Source organism: Medicago truncatula, chromosome 7 (assembly GCF_003473485.1).
Source record: "Medicago truncatula cultivar Jemalong A17 chromosome 7, MtrunA17r5.0-ANR, whole genome shotgun sequence".
NCBI lineage: Eukaryota > Viridiplantae > Streptophyta > Magnoliopsida > Fabales > Fabaceae > Medicago > Medicago truncatula.
In genome coordinates this window covers 39,709,067-39,728,348 of record NC_053048.1, presented here as the reverse complement: position 1 = coordinate 39,728,348, position 19,282 = coordinate 39,709,067, and the positions used below count along the sequence as shown (strand labels likewise).

Here is a 19,282-nt window from a genome sequence, read left to right as displayed (position 1 = left end):
CTAAATGCTGGAAAATAGTGGTCACACAATTGAAAAATATGGTCACACATACCATATATTTAGTTAACTTAAATTCTTTAGAGTGGTGTAAATGAATGTACACATTAAGGATGTCTACCAATCTTTATTCGTAATCTAATGGCTACCACTATCGGGCCTCACATTTTGACAACATGAGGATTGTAAAAAAAAATTACACATGAGTTGTTTTTTTAATGATAAATTATAACAAAAAAAATTACACATGAGTTGTTTTTTTTAATGATAAATTATCGGTTCAAATTACATAACTATATATGTAGGACTTATATTAGCAATATCTGTTAAAAAAGTTACGACTATAATCACGAAAAATTATACTACTTAATTATAAGATTTTTTTGAGAAAAATTTTGTCCCTTTTTATAAGAGTCCTTTGGTATTTTCAAGTACATTAATTATTTCTTTACCAACATACCCTTATTTATTTTGCATCTTTTTCTTCAATCAACAATAAATATTATGTTGAAAACATAAATTAATTCTCTCTCTTAAGGATAAAATTGTAAAAACAATAGTAATTATATACAAAATTAATAATACAACCAACTTTTTTAATCTCCGTAATTTTTGCAAAAAACTCATATATTTATGGACGGAGGTAGTAATAAAAGTAGAATACATTGAATAATTGTGCTAAAAGATTTATGAGATTCATGAAATATATATGGACATGGATATATTTTTCTTGACTGCGCTTATTGGTTTATTATCAAACGGAAACTACAAATAACTCAAATGATGGACACAAATGTAACAAAAAAAAAATGATGGACACAAGTGAGTGGTCCAGATGGCAATAACGAAACTAGTAATGTAATAATCCAAACTTTTGGAGTACATTATTATTGTCCTCTTTTCTCATTGTAAAATAAAATAATTGGTAGCCATATCCTCAAAAGTATGGCTTGCATGGGTGGTGTTAATCATGTCTACAAAGGTGAAGTTTTATTCGTTGACCAATTGAGAGCATCCTCTTTTTGTGGAAAGTTTGTGTGTGGAAACTCAAGAGCAGTCTTAATTACAAAGCAATAAGTATTTTTTATTTTTTTTATGGGGCATAAGGTTTTATATGATTTTTTCTAAGGATGGAATTTATCATAAAAAAATCGAGAGTCCTCAAAAGTGATTCAAAGAAGTGGAACAAGGAGGTTTATGATCAGTTTGTGGATTCAAGATATATTTTTCTTGATTAGATGATAGATATACGATCCTCGTGAACTTGACTCAATTGGTCGAAAAATGCATAATATATGTAAGGTTTAGGGTTTAAATCGCGACTAAAAAAAGATGATGGATATAGAAGTACTTTTATTGTTCAATGACAATTGATTTCTACCGATCAAATTGCACCAAGGACATTAATAATCGCCACCAACAAAAAAATTTGTAATTGACACTTAATTCATTCTAAAGAAGAGCCAAAAATAGACAAGATATGATAATCAATTCATTCTATAGCAACCATGTGGAATTTGAAAAGACATGCTCACTTATATTTGAGTATTTCTTGATTATATGATAATCAAGTGTCAAGTTTTTTCGACAAGCTATTGAATCTTAATAGTTATCATGTCAATTTTGAGTGAAGTTACTAAAATGTTGTGGGAGAAATTTTCACAAGAATGGTGTTACAAAATATAATTCAGCTAGGAATTAGTTTGTTTGTCAGAGTTGTTTAGACTTAAGAGATTGATAGTTAGTTGTTCAATATATAGAGAGCACATTGTAATATTATTTTCTTCAACTTTTGTTAATATGATCGTGACATTTGAGTCTTAATCTCGTTTAACACTCTCAAACCTTCGTTTAACACGTCATTTATTCACCTTGAAAAATGTGAATTTTAGCCACTAAACTACCTAACAAAAATAATAATATATATATATATAACGTGTAAGATGTTGCTCGATTTATCTTAATAGTTATTTTTAAAATATCAAATTTTTATAATTTTTTATTATAAATGATTAAAAATATTAATGATCAAAGTTATGTATGGACATGTATGCAATGATTGACTGTCAGATGTATTTATGAATGGAAAGAGTACAATATTTTATGTGATTTTAAAACATGGTTTTTTATACATTACCCAATTGGAGGTAATTTACCTCTATCAAAGAAAAACATACTTTTTTCATCTTTTTTTTTTAAAAGTTAAATACCACTTTCATTCCTAGGACATCAAACTTCTACATATGTTTGTTATTAGGGGTAAGTTACCTCTAATTCATCAAATGATAATGTAGGCCTCGCTATTTTGATTTTTTTCTTCTTCTGACAATCAATTATCATATTCATTTTAAGAAAATCAAACTTTTTCATCTCCTTTATTCAACATATGATCTACATATTTTTTGTTTCAAAATCGAATCATATTTATCATTATAGAATAAATTACCTCCAATTCATCAAGGGGTAATGTAGGTCTCACATGTGATTCACTTACCGAAAAATAAATAAATTAAACGTGTTTCAAAATAATCCACCTTGTGTGTAGTCTAGAGTAATTTTCTTTAATCAATGTCATCTCTTTGCACCTTTATTGATCTTGAAATATCGCGTTAAAACCAAAAGATTTTAATTCTCTCGTTGATTAAAAAATGCACATTATTAAAAAAAAAAAAAAAAAGAGTTTTTTACCCAAAAAAAAGTCTAAAAAACGTATTTTTTTTTTCGAGTGAACTAAAGGATTCAATTTATACCAAATTAATTTTATTTGCCAAAATTCGCAATAAACATTTGTCGATTTCTCCTAACTTGAGTAGTCTTAGGTACCGTTTGGCCTGTCTTTTTTTCAGCTTTTCTACGTTTTTAAGGAGAAGCTAGGCCAAACACAATATCAATAAAGTACCTTCGAAAAAAATTACTTTTTTTAGAATGCATAAAATTGAATGGAATGAGCTTTAACCAAAAGTTGTTGAATGCTACTTCAAAAAAGTATTTCTCCCCAATTTATTTCACAAGCACCTCTCTTCAACTTCCGCCGGCAACCTTTTGTTTTATTTTTTCAATATACTTTTTTCTTCCATTTTATTTTTTATTTTTTATTTTTTTTTTAACCGGTCCATTTAATTTTTTAATGAGGTTCCATTTAAGTTTATTATCTATTTTTTTAAAGAATCTTATTATCTTTTTATCACTTATATATTAATTTCAATATCTTTTAATCATCACAACCTCACAAATATTTGTATTCACGCTGTCAATGAATGACACCGACTATTTTTATTCCCTTTCTTCAACCACGGAAATACACACACGCGTTAGCGTTTAGAGTAATACTTTATATTCCTCTTTCTGTTTTTTTTTTGTTATGCTAATGCGTATAATTTTTGTTAGTGTTGTGTAATGCGTATAATTATTTTTATAAAATTTTGATTTTAATTAAAAGTACAAGTGTAGTTGCCTAAAATAATTATACTTATATATAATTTACACATTTGTATTGTAACAAACTATGCATATCTTTTTCTTATTAAAAAAACTAAACATATATTTTTCAATGACACCAACAATGTAACAAATATAATATTATATAAATATAAATTCTTATCTTTTTGACCAACACTAATTAAAATATGGTATTCTTATAACAAAATTTGTTATAACAAAATTTTGTTATAGAGTATAATTGGAAAAGATATTGTACAAATTTGTATTCATGTTACACAAAATAAACGTCATTGAGTAAATATAGTATTGGTAAAAATATATCTTTTATATTTTAAACATTTTTTCCCTTCAAAAAATATTTTAGACATTTTTTTATTTATTATGTTAATTCATAATGAATACAAAGTTTTTTATTTATTTATAGACAATGCATAAATATATGCAAGGTCCCGGGTTCGAACCCCAGACACTATCAAAAAATAATAAATTCAAAGTTTTGTACAATATTTTGCCAAACAGCTTTTAACTCAAAAATAACTTTAGAACTAAAAAAAAATAAAGAAACCAAACAGCTTTAGCCTTTTTCTTAAAGAGTTTTATTTTAACTTTGTTTTAAAGTAGCTTTTAGACCAAAAAAAAGCATGGCCAAACGGTACCTTAGAAGTTTCTCTAAATTTTCTTCCCAACATATTGGAAGTGAATAATTTATAACGAAAAAGTAATGAACTATTAATGGTGATGTTACACACATTAGAAAATTTGTTTTAAAAAATAACTTCTTAAGTGTTATGACATTGTTAAACTAGAAGTTAATTACATCATAATCTTGTGGGTCAGTTTCCGAATCAATTAGCTTAAGATAAGTTATACACAAAACCAACCCGAACAAGCAAAACCAAACAACTTTATAAAATGTAATTATCCAAGAATGGTGTCACGCCACTTCATCTAATCTCTTCCATGAATCATTAACCAAAATCAACAACGGTATACACTTACCTTTAATCCTTAACCACAATTTAATAGAGTAATTAAATCAGGCCATGTTTTCAACTATGTGTCACTCCCATAATATTCCAAATGTTAAATTTCTTCCCAATGTGTTGTGGTCCTGGTCGTATGGAGCTAGAGTGATAATGTTCCTAATTGGAAAAGTCAAACTTTTATATCTTTTTTCTGAAATTGGCATGTACCTAATGCACCTGGCTTTTTCTTTTGTGATAGAAAGCAAAGCCAAAAGAAGTAATATTGCAGGTTGGAGCCATCTGGATCTAATGTATCTATCCATGATTAATTGAGTTACTTATTGGGGTTTCTAATTTAGTAGCCAACAATTGAGTTTTGATTTGTTGACAATCATATATAATACAGGCGTTTAATTATAATTTAGGACTTCAAATTAATTTGAAAATATATGGACGGTGAACTTAGCTCAGTTGGTAGGATATTACATATTATATGCAGAGGTCAGAGTTCGAATCTCGGATACTTCACTACTCCACATTTTAAAACTATTTGATAAAAAAAATTAGTGAGTCTTAATTTCAATATGTGTCATGTTCCATTGAAACTGAGTGCAACAATTAATATTTTGCTTCAACTAAAAGATTAACGAGTGAAATGTTTTAATTGACCAAAGGTATATCGGTTAGGTCAGACAGTATGCTATGCAAAAATATGTCGGTTATGGTCCTCTGGGCCGTAAAGGGGAGAAGGAACGAGAGTTGGTGCATAGAGAATGGAAAGAGAAAAGGTCTTGAAACACTGAATTTTATTAATTTTGGATAATATCTTGTAACATTGAATCATAATGTTATATATGTTGCACATTCTATTTCTGGTTACTTATTTCCTTACATATCGTATGACATCCTTTAATCATTCCTATTTAGGTCCGGCCGTTGAAATAAGGTGAAAAGAGACATATGAAACCGATAAGGATGAGAAGAACTTTTATTAATATCCTCTAGCCATACATATATAAAATGTGTATTAAACATTGAACACGAGTAGTGATTATCTTTATGGAGCAGCAACCATCGAGATGCGACTTGGAGGATATTGAAATGATAGATAATGTACACCTTGAGTTGTGGTTTAAGAACTCTTTTATACAGTCGTCTATATGACTATCGAAGATAGCCGTTGAAGGTGTGTTACGGACGACGAGTTTGTAACTTCGAACGTTTTATGACATTTATGGTCGGAAGCATTACAAGTTTGATGAAATTCAAAGCTTTTGACAATTGGATCGTTGGGTCTGTGGATTCTTGATGAGAGCATCACTCAGTATGGATCGTTGGGTTAAAGATGTATTTGAGCCTCTTCGAACATCGATCTTGAACCCTTGATCAATTCGGAACATGTATTATAAAAAATATCAAACGTCAAACGAGATTATTACATTTCAACTATATTGTCACCAAAGAGTCGAACAATCCTAGGCCTAACTAAGAAAATTTATTATAAAAAAAATCAAAAACAGGAAAAACAAACATTGTGGAACATAAACAAAGAACTCATGGAAAAAAATTTCAAACAAGCTTAAAGAAGTGAAGATTATGCTGATTCCGACAACATAAGTGAATATTATGCCGATTCCGACAACATTTCTGTAAAATAAATCTAAGTCAAAGAGTTCCCCAAATATTATTTCTAGATGAAAACCAAACGCCACATATCAACGTAACTATTGTACTACATGTTTATACATGAGAGGCCCAATTTTTTTTTATCAAGTAGTGTAATGGCTAGATTCACACACATTAAGTGTGGATAAGTGGAGAATCCGGGGTTCGAACTCTGACTCCTGCACAAATTATTTTTGGTAGCTACCAACCGAGCTACACTTACGGGACGAGAGGTAACTAATTATATTCATCCCTTAAATAAAATTATTTTTTATTCTTGAGGAAATAGACATGAAAATTCTTAAAAGTTTTTACCACAAGCGAGGAATATCATCCTAACCAAAGACGATATCAACTTGGGTCTTGTTAACTTATGTCCTAAGGGCATAAGTTAAGGAGCTATAAAAGGAAATAAATAATTAATTTTGTATTGAAAGTATAAATGTTTAAACTTTTGTGATGTTGAATACACAATTTCCAAATTTTTTTTTTTATCTTTAGCTTCTTAACTTGTGCCTTAAGGGTACAAGTTAACATTTCCCTATCAACTTTTATCAAAAGCAAACTTAATAGTTGTGTTAGCAGTCGTTAACTCATCTTCAAAAGCAATCACATTCTTAATGAAAAAGAAAAACAACCAACAATTTGTTGGAACAAATTTGGTTTGTACAATTCCTCTAAAATTTTGATGATAATAAAATATTAAAGAACAATTGGATATGCTTATAAATGTTCTAGTGTGCGAGATCATATATTAAAATTTAACAAGGTTTGAACATGTATGAGAGCATCAGAAACACGAGAGAAGCTCAAAGACTATGGTATTAGATCTGAAGAAAGGTCAGCCAGAAGTTAACACATTGGATGAGAAGAAAAGATGTTACTCAGAAGCTGAAGATCTACATCAGACTCTTAAGACCTCCAAAATCTGAAGTGCAAAAGATCTTGAGGGACTCAGACTTCACGTCAGATTTGTCCTTTTCTATAGTTGTCTCTATCAAAATCTGATAATACAATTTGTCTTTTCTGACCACATGTAGAAACAAACAAAGAACTTCAAGGACAAAGATAATGAACAGATAATTCCAGTTTCAGCAAAGGAATTTCGAATGTCTAATCAACGACATTATCCATATCAGACAATGACCCAACATTATTGATTTGAAGCTTCTTAGCGACTCTAAATGCGCTGACACTCTTCTCCAACGTCTCTTATTTCCTTGCCTATATAAGAAGCAGAAGACTTGAAGAACAATAACAAGACTCTACTATTTTAATTGTGTCCTTACTTTGTCAAATCAAAAAGCGCATATAACACTTAAGAATTTCTCAACAAAGTTTGTATTTTAGAAATTCTAAGTCTTAAAGTCAATTATGATTTATATTGTTTACACCTCTGATTATATATCAAATGTAAGAACAAATCTTGTTTATTTGTAAACTCATTAGAAGTCTTTTGCTTTTGTGCTTAAGCATTAGATGTCTCATTCAGTTGTGATTGAACATTGAAAGTCTCTTGCTTGTGTGCTTGAGCACTTGCAAGTCTCTTGGTTGTATCTTGAACATTTGTAATTAGTTGTGATTACAGTGAAAATTCCTTGGAAGTGCAAGAGGATTGGACTACTACTGGAAGTGTTGTTCCTATAAAATAGGAGGCTCAACTCTCTTTTTAAAATAGGCCTCCAATAAAATAAAACTGCAATTTTTTTTGTGAAGCTAAGCTTCATTAAAAAATCAAAACCAAAAGAACTTCTAAACATGAAACCAAAAAAAAGTGAAAGATAGGTGAAATTTACCTAACAGTGTCGTTTGGATTTGTCACTCATCCGTTGTGGGAAAGGGGAAAACGAATGGTTTATGCGAAAAAGAAATCATTGTTGTGATTCTTTCAATGAAATAACTTTATAAATTGACTGATTAAATGATTATAAAAATTGGGGGTGGTTTGATAGCATCAGATTTATGTCCAGAAAGGAGAACTAGAGTCTAAAAAAAAACTCAAACGTGTACCGAAGAAAGAAAAAGAAGTAACATATATTTTTTGGGTTTTGCTAACCAGTGCCCTAACGGCAGTGGTTAAAGAATCCACTAATAGAAATTCTGTCTTGGAAATATAAACTTTTACTTTTGTCTTGCCAATAATCACACCATTTTTTGATGCAAAGTTACGAATTTTATCAGCTTAACCAATGCCTCAAGGGCACTCATTAGCATTCTCCATATTTTTTTATTTAAGTGGGGGTGGGTTTTAGATTTAATTTTTTTTTAGGCCTGGCTTGGTTGAGTACCATGCACTCCCTCAAGGCCGGGCCTGACTATTGGATTGTAGGTGAAACCAGTACAATTGCTCTCTCTCTCTCTCTCTCTCTCTCTCTCTCTCTCTCTCTCTCTCTCTCTCTCTCTCTCTCTCTCTCCTCTCTCTCTCTCTCTCTCTCTCTCTCTCTCTCTCTCTCTCTCTCTCTCTCTCTCTCTCTCTCTCTCTCTCTCTCTCCTCTCTCTCTCTCTCTCTCTCTCTCTCTCTCTCTCTCTCTCTCTCTCTCTCTCTCTCTCTCTCTCTCTCTCTCTCTCTCTCTCTCTCTCTCTCTCTCTCTCTCTCTCTCTCTCTCTCTCTCTCTCTCTCTCTCTCTCTCTCTCTCTCTCTCTCTCTCTCTCTCTCTCTCTCTCTCTCTCTCTCTCTCTCCCTCCCTCCCTCTCCCTCCCTCCCTCCCTCCCTCCCTCCCTCCCTCCTTCCTTCCGTAAACACAATTTAATCCATTCTTGTGTTTTTCTCACAATCACAATTAAAACTCTAAAATCCTGAAAATGCCACGACAAGAAGAAGGTTTCAGGAAGCCCGAAACACCTTATAATATATTACCGTTAAATCAATTACAAAGATTAGCTTTCCGATCCACCTGAGTAATAGAAGAAGCTTTTCTAGGATGATTGATCACTCTAAAAAAAATAAAATTGAAAATTCTTTATTTATGTTCAACATATGACTAGAGAAAACAAATCCAGTAAGAGTTGTATTTAAAAATCCATTGTCAACAAAGGCAAAGAAATAAAACTAGGAACAAAATTAAAAATCTTTAAATCATCATTCAAAGATAACCCATGTTTCGCAAATAGGTATGCCACTTGATTTGCTTCTCTTAGAACATGATTCCAATCAACCAACCCCATATTGTTGATGAATGAGGGGAAGCACTTCAGTCTTCAGTGCAATAGTAATATGGTGCCATAGGACCAATCATATTTTAACATGTGTCAAGGCTTATTAAAATAATAATAAAAAAACTGAAAAAGCAAGTTTAAATGAAATAAAACACAACGCCCTCCGGTTTTGGTTCCTAGAAAACAGAAAACGCAAGTTTTCTTTCTCGCTTCCAGAAAACGCGATTCAGAAACCACCACCGGTTTTCTTCGCCGTCCGCCGCCATAACCTTCAACCATCGCCCTCCGACGGCTATTGACATCCCTCCTTCTCAATCTCGTATTCGATTGAATCCATGTTGTTTTGGTGAATAAGATTTTTGGCTTATCAAGATGATTTTTGGTGTGTCAAGGGTTGCAGGGAGGTTGGATCTGTTTGAAAGATTTTGAACAAGAAAACTGGACAGCTGCTATTGGGAAGGAAAGTCTCTAAAGAAGGCTTAGATCTTGTTATGTGTATTCAATCAAGTCAGATTTTGATTACATGTATATTAGATTAAGTCTCTCTCATGTAATTTGGATCTCAATGTGTATATGAAATTAAGTTTTATCCATCAATTAAATCATTTTTTTTCAATTTATTTTTTGGTTAGTATTATGCTTTGTCATGATTTCTTCATAACAATGGTTACTCTTGATTGAAAACAATGGTATTGGTGCTGTTTTGAATCAATTGTAGAATAATGGTATACTAATATAACAAGTTTGTGTTTGTGTTTTTTGCGCGACTGGTTTTGGTCAGCTGTTTGTGTTTTTTGTGCACAATATCCATAACTTGGGGGCTGGTTTTGAGGCTGGGATATACTAGGCTGGGTTTTAGAGGTTTTTGGTGCTTTGTTGTGCCTTTATGTGGCTGTGCTTGTGGCTGGGATCCTCTGTTACTTTGTTGTATATGTTAGCATCATCACTACCTTTGGACTTTGGTAGAATTAGGATGGCTGTAGGGGCTTTGTTTAGATTTTTGTCCATTGGTGTACCGCATATTTTAGCAATATGCTATATCATAGAAAAAGAGAGAAAACAAGGGAAAGTGAGGTCTTCCTGTTCTTGTATTTCAGGAAAACAAAATTGGTTACTCCAAAGTTTGTTAGGAGTTAGGACCGTGTGCTGAAACAACACCAATCTGTTACAAAATAAAGCTTGCTTAGCCTATCTTTACAATATTGCACAATTAATTGATGTATATAAAGGATTTGAATTGTTAGTGCAAAATTACTAACTAGTTTACACTATTTTGCTACATCAGTCCACTTTTATAACTGCATTTTACAGTTTAAACTTCCTTTTTCAGTTTTTATTTTATTTTATTTTAATAAGCCTTGACACGTGTCAAAATATGATTGGTCCTATGGCACAATGGCACTGAAGTGCTTCCCATGAATGAGATGTATGTTATCTACAAGAGTACGTTTAAAATTATTTAAAAGACATCCGTCTTTTTTTGGAGACATACTTCACAGTAAACCTGTGAGCGCTCGTCTTTTCGCTAATATTTTTTTTAAAAGAACTCGTCTTTTTAATTATTTTTTTTGTCAAGAAAACTCGTCTTATTTTAATGTTTATATTAGATGACTTTTTATTATTCAAACCGATGCAAACCGAATTACAAACACCACAAAAGACCTAAACCATGTGAAACGTGATAATTTTAGAGTAGTTTTTCTTTGGAGGCATTCAAAAGATTAGAGAATTTACTATAGCTTATACTACAAAAAGAAGTTACCATGTCCACGAATACCAAAAGCTGGAGTGAGCCACGATATAGTAGACAAAAAAAATGGTTATGATTATCTACAACTCTTTGACTTCAATAATTATGCTTCAAAGATGCTTTTATTCGATTAAGACACCCATCAAAGAAGGTTCTCTACATACTATTTTGTGTTTTATTAAAGAATACCGATCATACTTGTGTGATAACTTTTAAAATAATTTTTTCTTAACTTTTATTAAAAGAAATAGAATGCAAAGACACAACAAAATTATAAAAGAGAGTTGTTTTAAAGTAGTAGTATATATGTCATTTCTCTTTATTAAACTTATTATTAAATGGACACCAATTGCTTCGTTATTATGATGTCAGCTATTATATCTTCGAGTAATGGCCGACCCATGGGTTCCGTTTCCGGTGGCTACCTTAATAGGTTGAGAGTTGCTACTTGATGCGAGAAATAACAGTGCGACTGGCACACGAATCATGTGGCAGTGGTATTATTTTTTCAAATATATGAAAATCAAAGTACACTCAATCTAATGCAAGATCCAACGGTCACTATCTATTCGTTGTTTTTTTGTGGGTAATTTGTCGCACTATCAATCTTTTTCCTAATAGGTTTCCTAGACATAGTTTTTTTTTTAAATAAATATAAACTATTGGATAAAAGTTGATCAACCTCTGAATTAAAATGTTTATTACACACCTTCAACATTCAGTTGCTTTCTTTTATACTAAATTAGTATTGTATTTATCCGGCATAGTCCGGGGTAAACATATAATTAAGGACGGTCAAAATTTTGTATGCAAGGTATCCGCATATAAAATTTACCACGAATAGATATAACACAAATATCTTAATGAGTACACACGAATAAAAAAATCATATTTTTAGTACCCGTAAATTAATAGATGCACATGCAGATAAAATTAACCTGATTTCATAAAAAAATTGACAAACTGGATTTAGTAAAATTATTAACATATATAGAATAAAATGTTTATTGTATTCTATTCGTGTTAATAATTTTAATAAATCCAATTTGTCAAAAAAAAGTTTTTTTTTTGGCCTAAATCTTGTTTATTTCATGGCATGTGCATCTATTGATTTACGGTTACTTAAAATATGATTTGTTTTTATTCGTGTGTACCCATTAAGATATTGATCATGTATTGGTTCGTGGTAAATTTTATATGCGGGTACCTTGTATACATAATTTCGGTTGTCCTTAATTATATGTCTAACCAGAACAACGCCGGATTGAGTGTTGGAGGTGTATAGTAAGCATTTTGATCCAAGGGTTGGTTAACCCTTATCCATCGATTCATATTAATTTTAAAAAGAAAAGAAAGAAGAAAAAACCATTCATATTAATTTTAAAAAGAAAAGAAAGAAGAAAAAACCATGTCTCCTACGGTGGGGGACCTATTAAGGTCGCCCACCATAGACGGAGCCTGACCCATGATGTTGTTTTATGTTCTTGAGACAAGAAATAATATTTGAACAACCATTTTGTAACAATTTTTTTTTTCTTTCATACTCACATTTTGTTTTAACCTTCTCTCTCTATTGCTTTGATTTTTGTGTCAATCCATACATTAATTTGCATATTTTGGTTGTCTCATAAATTATCCTAAAAAATAGTTGTTCAAATAACATTCATTTCTTGAGATTATCCCCACTGAGAAGAATGGAAACAAAGTTAAAAAAACCAGAGATTTTACATATCAAATTTTAAAATAGAAACAAAGAATACTTATCTTAACAAAAATAAAGGTCGAAATAGATGCTATAAGATTGACAATTTCCCCACAACTCCAATGGGACGAAAGGGAGTCAAACAAACAACCAAAGAGGAAACATGATGCACTAGAGCTGTGACGGTTGAAGGAAAATATTGGTTTTCAAATCATATGACCAAGATACTCTAAATAATGTTTAAATAGCGGCTTCAGGTCTATTAGGTTGAGTTTGGTGATCCAAATTGTTTAGATATATGTTTGTAACTAATTCTGCATGAAAAACCACTGAAATCTTCGTTTCTGTTACACATTAATTGATTAATCTAAAGCAAAATTTGATTGTTGTTTGCAACAACTACACTGCTTTACTATTTACCATAACATAAGCTACATGGTTTCGATTGACTCATTCTTGGTGGTAACGTCGCATGCTTGTAAACTGCACATATGTCTAGTAATACTTGTGTAAAAAATTAACCCCACTAAAAAAATGAAGTGAAAATTTCCACAAAATTTCTCTTAAGGTTCGTGCTCATGTAGCGTATGTAATTTAAAGATCAACTTAATAAGTAGAAGTAAAATTCAAAGTGAGCCATATATGCAACGAAAAATGAGATGTTTTTTATTTTATTTTAGGATATTGCTTGTTGGCACGACATATTACAACAGTAATGATACATAGACACTCTTAGATGACAATACATCCTTTAACATCCACACAAAAATCTAACACGTAGTCACGTGGACCCCGCACAAGCACACTTTCTCTTTTCTCTCCTCTTCTCTCTTCCTAATACATGGGGTGTACAAGGGTGTATGAGAATAAGGGGTGTCTATGTATCATTACTCTATTACAAATACTAATAGGGCACGACATATTAAAACAATTGGATACATATTATACACATCGCTGCTTTTATTCTTTCTCCTATGTTGTGTGTGCCATCCATTTATTTAATAAGTCGTGTGTTTGTCGTCGGTTAATAACACTGCTCTTTATTTTATTGGCTAAAGTAGTCTTTAGCACTAAACTATCCAAAGTTTAATTCTAGAAGGGCAATGATGATACAGCTTCTATTGCATTGCCTAGAGGCCATGCTGCATCCACAAGGGCATCTTGATATTCAATTTGATTTGCCACGGTAATATCTTGCAATGGGTCTAGGCCTGCGTCAATAAATAGATGTTTTTTTCTTGTTAATTTAAAAGAGATTAACTTAGGTTGCCTAAGAATATTAGAATAGGGTTAATTGTGTTTTATCCCATGTAATATAAGTTATTTCTAGTTTATTTCCTGTAAAAAAAATTGGTTTTCATATTTATAATTTTTTTTCTTTTCAGAATACTCTCTAATAGGCCATTTTCAGAAAAAAAATTTCAAAAAATTTGGTTTTTGAATGTCTTATTAGGGGGTATTTTGAAACAATTTTTTTTTACAAAGACAAAAACAAAACAAAAATTACATGGGACAAACCTAAAAATGACCTATATTACAGAAGATCATAAGTAAATAATATATTTTACAAAAGATATTTAAGTCAATAATATATATTGCCAGAAAACATATGTAAAAAAAACTTCAAATAGTGCAAACTTACCAAATCCATCAACAAACAATGTATATTGGTAAATAAGATCCAAGCATGCATATGGAAGACTATCCTCATAAATAAGTGGATATGTGGCTTTGGCATCCTTATATTTTGTTTTACAGACTTGCTCAGCTCCAGTTTTCAGATCCTCGATACGAATTTTGGAATTGGGCTTATTTGGATCAGCAATATTAACCTACACGTGTACAAATAATATTAGTCGAAGTTCGATCAAGATCCAGTTCAAAAAATGCCTATTCTGATCAAATGGTCATCAAATGAGTGAATGTCATGAAATCCGACATGAAATCCTCGATACATACCCCTGTAGGCACGTAATAAAATGATGATGTAACATAAAGAGTTTTCTGCCCACTTCCTCCTCCACCGTTCCATATCCCACCAAAACTACATTTTCCATAAGGACATGGATCATTCACTTTAAGTGCCTTAAGAATTATCTCTTTGCATTCATCAAAGTTGGGGCCAGAAGCAGGAGAAAATGCCTTATACTCCTCTCCTGAATATGTATATGTGCCTTTGCAGAATAAAAAGGTTCATGTTATAAGAATGGTTTATGCTAGAAAGATATGTGTAAATCAATGAAGTTGCGTGTGTTTACCATGATAGCCAGCTAAAATGCAAGGATTAGGAGAACCATTAGTGACTTTCAAAATTTCAGCACGAGATGCTTCTTTGCCAAACCGCAAATAACTGAAAGAAATAAACATTAGCAAATGATATATATATATATATATATATATATATATATATATAGGGTGTATCAAATGAGAGGAGTGTTATAATGAGAGGATGAGAGGAATAAATAATGACCCTTAAATTAAAATGAATGGCTCACATTAAAAGGTGCACTTTAAATGGCAAGTGACTTTATTTTTTCTTTCCACGCTTGCTTCGTCCCAAACGTTTCTCCTTCCTTGTTCTCTCTCAAATCTCAATAGCAATTGGCAATTGACAATAACTCCTTCCTTGTTCCGTCGAACAAAACACTAATTGAAAAGAAACATATATGGTTGTGAGAGATTTGAGAAGGTTCTGATGGAATTCTTTTCAATTTTGTGAATCGGTGTTTCGATTTAGGTTCTATACCCACCGCTTCATATATATGACACCCCCACCTTTCCCAATTGCTTTTTATTTTATTTTATTGGAATTCTTCAATTTCATCTTTTTTAAAATTGCTTCCTCAAGCTTTACATCAATCATCAACTTCATCTCCATCATAAAATTAAATCTGATTATTTGAATTTCTCAATTATAAAAATTAAATCAGAATGAGGTTTAGTTTTGAAAAAATGGTGAAAATCCATTGTTGTTTCTGGGTTGTTATCCTGCCAGATCTGAAGTTGAAAAACAAGTGGTTTACAATTGATATATCTAAAACCATAACAATAATTTATAACATATTAGGATGATTTGTTGTTGATTCCCGTCTTCAAAGAGAACAATAAAGGAAGAATTGAAAAGAAGTATATAATATCAAAATTGAAACATAGATGTAGGCTACTAAGAAGAAATTCAACTTTCTAAATCCATGAATTAATTTTCTTTGTGAAAGAAGACGATGGATTTGTTGAAGAATGGGAATGAAAGCATGCAGGAAGTCCAAGGGTGAGCACAAATAGGAAAAGAATGCATGTGAATGGAAAAAAGGAGTATTTTAATCTCGACCATTTATTTACATTCAAGGGTTGAGATTTAACCCTCTCATCCTCTCATGATAAAGAGTGCTCTCATTTGATATGTCCTATATATATATATATATATATATATATATATATATATATATAAATCTAAATATTTTTAACACTACCTAGTAATTTATATCCAAGAATAAGAATAAAACCTGTGAACATAGAGGTAATATTTCTTTCCTTTAAGTACAATCTTTTTTATGTATGGATCCTCTCCCTGAGGTACTTGTGGAGCTTTTTTTGCTTGCTCTCTTGAGACTGCATCAATAGTTATTCCCCCTCCAATATCACCTAATGCAACACTCAAAGTGTTTCCCAATTCCACCACAACATTTTCCAACACAGACATTGCCTCTGAAAAATCCTTTTGTGTGTTTCCCAAGTTTCCCAAAACATAGTTAATTGTCACCTACACATATATGTTGCAAGGTTAGGAAAGTGCTCTTCAAATTGGTTTCCCTACTTTCTATCAAAAAAAAATAAAAATAGGTTCTATAAGTTGCAATTACTTTACGAGGGTATCATCTATTCTATATATTATATATAAAGAAAGAAAAAGGTTAACCAGGGCACAAGATAAAGATCTAAAAGTGGAATTAAAAAATAAATATTGCATTGAAAAAATAATTTTGTAAGTTTTTAAGATTATGAATGGCAAGCATAATTTAAAAAATAAGTTTGTTGAGAAGTCGACATCCTTCTCGGATTTGCTCCAATTTGAAGGCCCATGTATTTGAAAGGCAACGTCCCCTCCGTGCAATTAAAAAAATTACACGCCATCTCCATGAAGTCGCCAGAAACATTAATTCCCAACAAACAACTTTTAGAAAAATTCACCTTTAAACCCGATGTCAATTCAAAACCTGTCAACATTGCTTTCAAAGTCCAAAGTCCACAGTTGCCACGCCTATACAAATAGTATCATCCACATATTGTAGGTGAGAGATTACCATACCATCTCTCATGAAACCAAAACCCTTGAACAACTCCAAACGACCCGCATTCCTCATCAAGCCACTGAAGCCTTCCGCCACTTGGAGAAATAAAAACGGAGCTAGGGGATCTCCTTGTTTAAGGTCTGTTTGAATGCAAATTTCTTCCATTGGGATTCCATTTACAAGAACGAACATATTTCCACCACACACACACGCTTTCATCCAAGCCACCCACTTCCTAGGAAAACCCAACCGCACTATCAATTCCCATTTACTCTAGATTTAATACAATTGTGGACGAACTTAGTATTATCATCCCCCTCCTTTAGCCACCTTGATCGTAATCTTTGAACCAATAAAGAATCTTTTGCCTTTAGTAACCTCCAAAGTGAACTAAACTTAAGCTTCCTAAGTTGAACTTCCTCTTCATTTAAACCTCCAACCTCCCCCCACACATCCAACACCACTATCTCCTCCGTCAACCTCTTCACCCGGTCATCCAAACCCCCATATTCCACTCCCTCAATTTCCCTTTAAGAATTGAGTTTGTCCGTCAAAAGATACCCCATCCACCCACTTAAATTACTCGACCTCAAAACTTCTTCCACCATCTTCTTAATATCACCATTATCCAACCAAAAATTATTAAAACAGAACGGTTTTGGGCCCCAATCCCAACCTTTCACTTTTAGGAGAAAAGGACAATGATCAGAAACGTCCCATGGAAGGACCCAAAGATTCACATCCCCCCAAAAATGCCTCCATTCCTTCGACACCAAAACTCTATCAATCCGGCTCATTGACCGACCATTAGGGTGCTACCAAGTAAACCTTCTCCCTGCCACCATTTGATCCTCCAACTCCACTCCACTTCGATTAGAAATCTAATGAAGAAATCCATATCTAAAACTTGACTTGTGGACGCATCATCATGAATCCCCCTTCTTTCTTCCCTACTACTTACGGTATTAAAATCTCCAAGAACACACCATGCCCCTTCCCCAAATTTCTTCTAGCCAACAACAATCTCTCCCACAACCGCCTCTTGGCCACCGATTCACATTTTGCATAAACATTTATAATAACACACCTATGCTTTAAAACCCCTCACTCCAACGATAATCCGACAAAACCTTCTCCCACAAACGTATAATGCACCGTCGACATAGATTTATGCCAAATCGAGAGAATACCACCATTATTCCCCTCAGAAGGTAAAAACTCTCACTCACAATCATCGCTGCCCCATAATCTATAAATTGGTATCAGATTGGTACTCTAACTAAAAATTGATTTATTTCGGTTTTCTAAGTTTTTCACTGTTAGTACATTTAGTCCTTTCTGTTATTATTATACACAAAAATTTATATTTTAGGTTCATTCGATAAAGGTTTATAATGCTTTACCCCCTGTAATATAGGTCATTTCCGGTTTTCCCCCTATAAAATATTTTTTTTGGATTCCGTCCTTGTAATTTGAAGATTTTTTTGTTTTAGACCTTCATGAAAAATTTTATCCCCTGTAATTTGACAAAATTTCGGTTTACCCCCTTGCAATTTGAAAAAATTTCGGTTTACCCCCTGCCATATCATCGATTTTGTACAGTTAAAATTCATGAAGGTCCAAAACCAAAAAACTTCAAATTACAAGGACGGAATCTAAAAAGAAAATTTTAAAGAAGTGAAAACTGGAAATGACCTATATTACAGGGGGTAAAATACTATTAACCCTTCGATAAATGATATATGTTGACATCATTTACTGAATGAACCTAAAATGTGAATTTTTGCTTGTAGTAATAACCGGATGGTGTATATATTTTATTAACAAAGCTCTTTGGATATTTATATATTTGTGGTATTTTATCAAAGTTGCATATTGACCATAGGTTTCTGCTTCCAGCTTAAGTTAATAAGAAGTATTGTTTTCCTTCCCTAAAAGAAAAAGCAGTATATTGTCCTTGTTAATTGGTGCATATTTTATATATGGGAGTTTGATATTGACATCGTGTTACTGATATTTCCGTCTTATTCATTCGTCTTACATCATTTATAACACCTCGATTTTGAATATTAGTTTATTAATATTAATTTTAGATAATATTAGTATTAATGTTAGTATTAGTATATGTTTTTAGATAGTATTAATTTAAATATTCGTATTTATTGGAAGAATAGGTAATGAGTGGGTTGATTAGTCATTTAAAGAGTGAGAGAAAATAATATTTAGAAGGAAAATAGAGTTTTTTTTTTTTTTTTTTGTAGAGAAAATAAGAAATTAGAGTGAGAACGGGAGGATCAGTAAAATTGGGAAGAAAAGA

General features: G+C 31.9%; 1 protein-coding gene across 1 annotated transcript; it reads right to left on the bottom strand.

The window, feature by feature from the left end:
• Positions 1-13,733: 13,733 nt before the first annotated feature.
• Positions 13,734-16,391, bottom strand: LOC112416222 (nucleoside-triphosphatase). Its single transcript, XM_024769373.2, has 5 exons — positions 16,180-16,391; positions 14,935-15,026; positions 14,636-14,850; positions 14,319-14,508; positions 13,734-13,887 (listed from the first exon to the last, which is right to left on the bottom strand). The coding sequence occupies exons 1-5, from the start codon at positions 16,374-16,376 to the stop codon at positions 13,769-13,771; spliced, it is 813 nt and encodes a 270-aa protein (XP_024625141.1). The 5' UTR covers positions 16,377-16,391; the 3' UTR covers positions 13,734-13,768.
• Between the last annotated feature and the right edge of the window lie 2,891 nt (positions 16,392-19,282).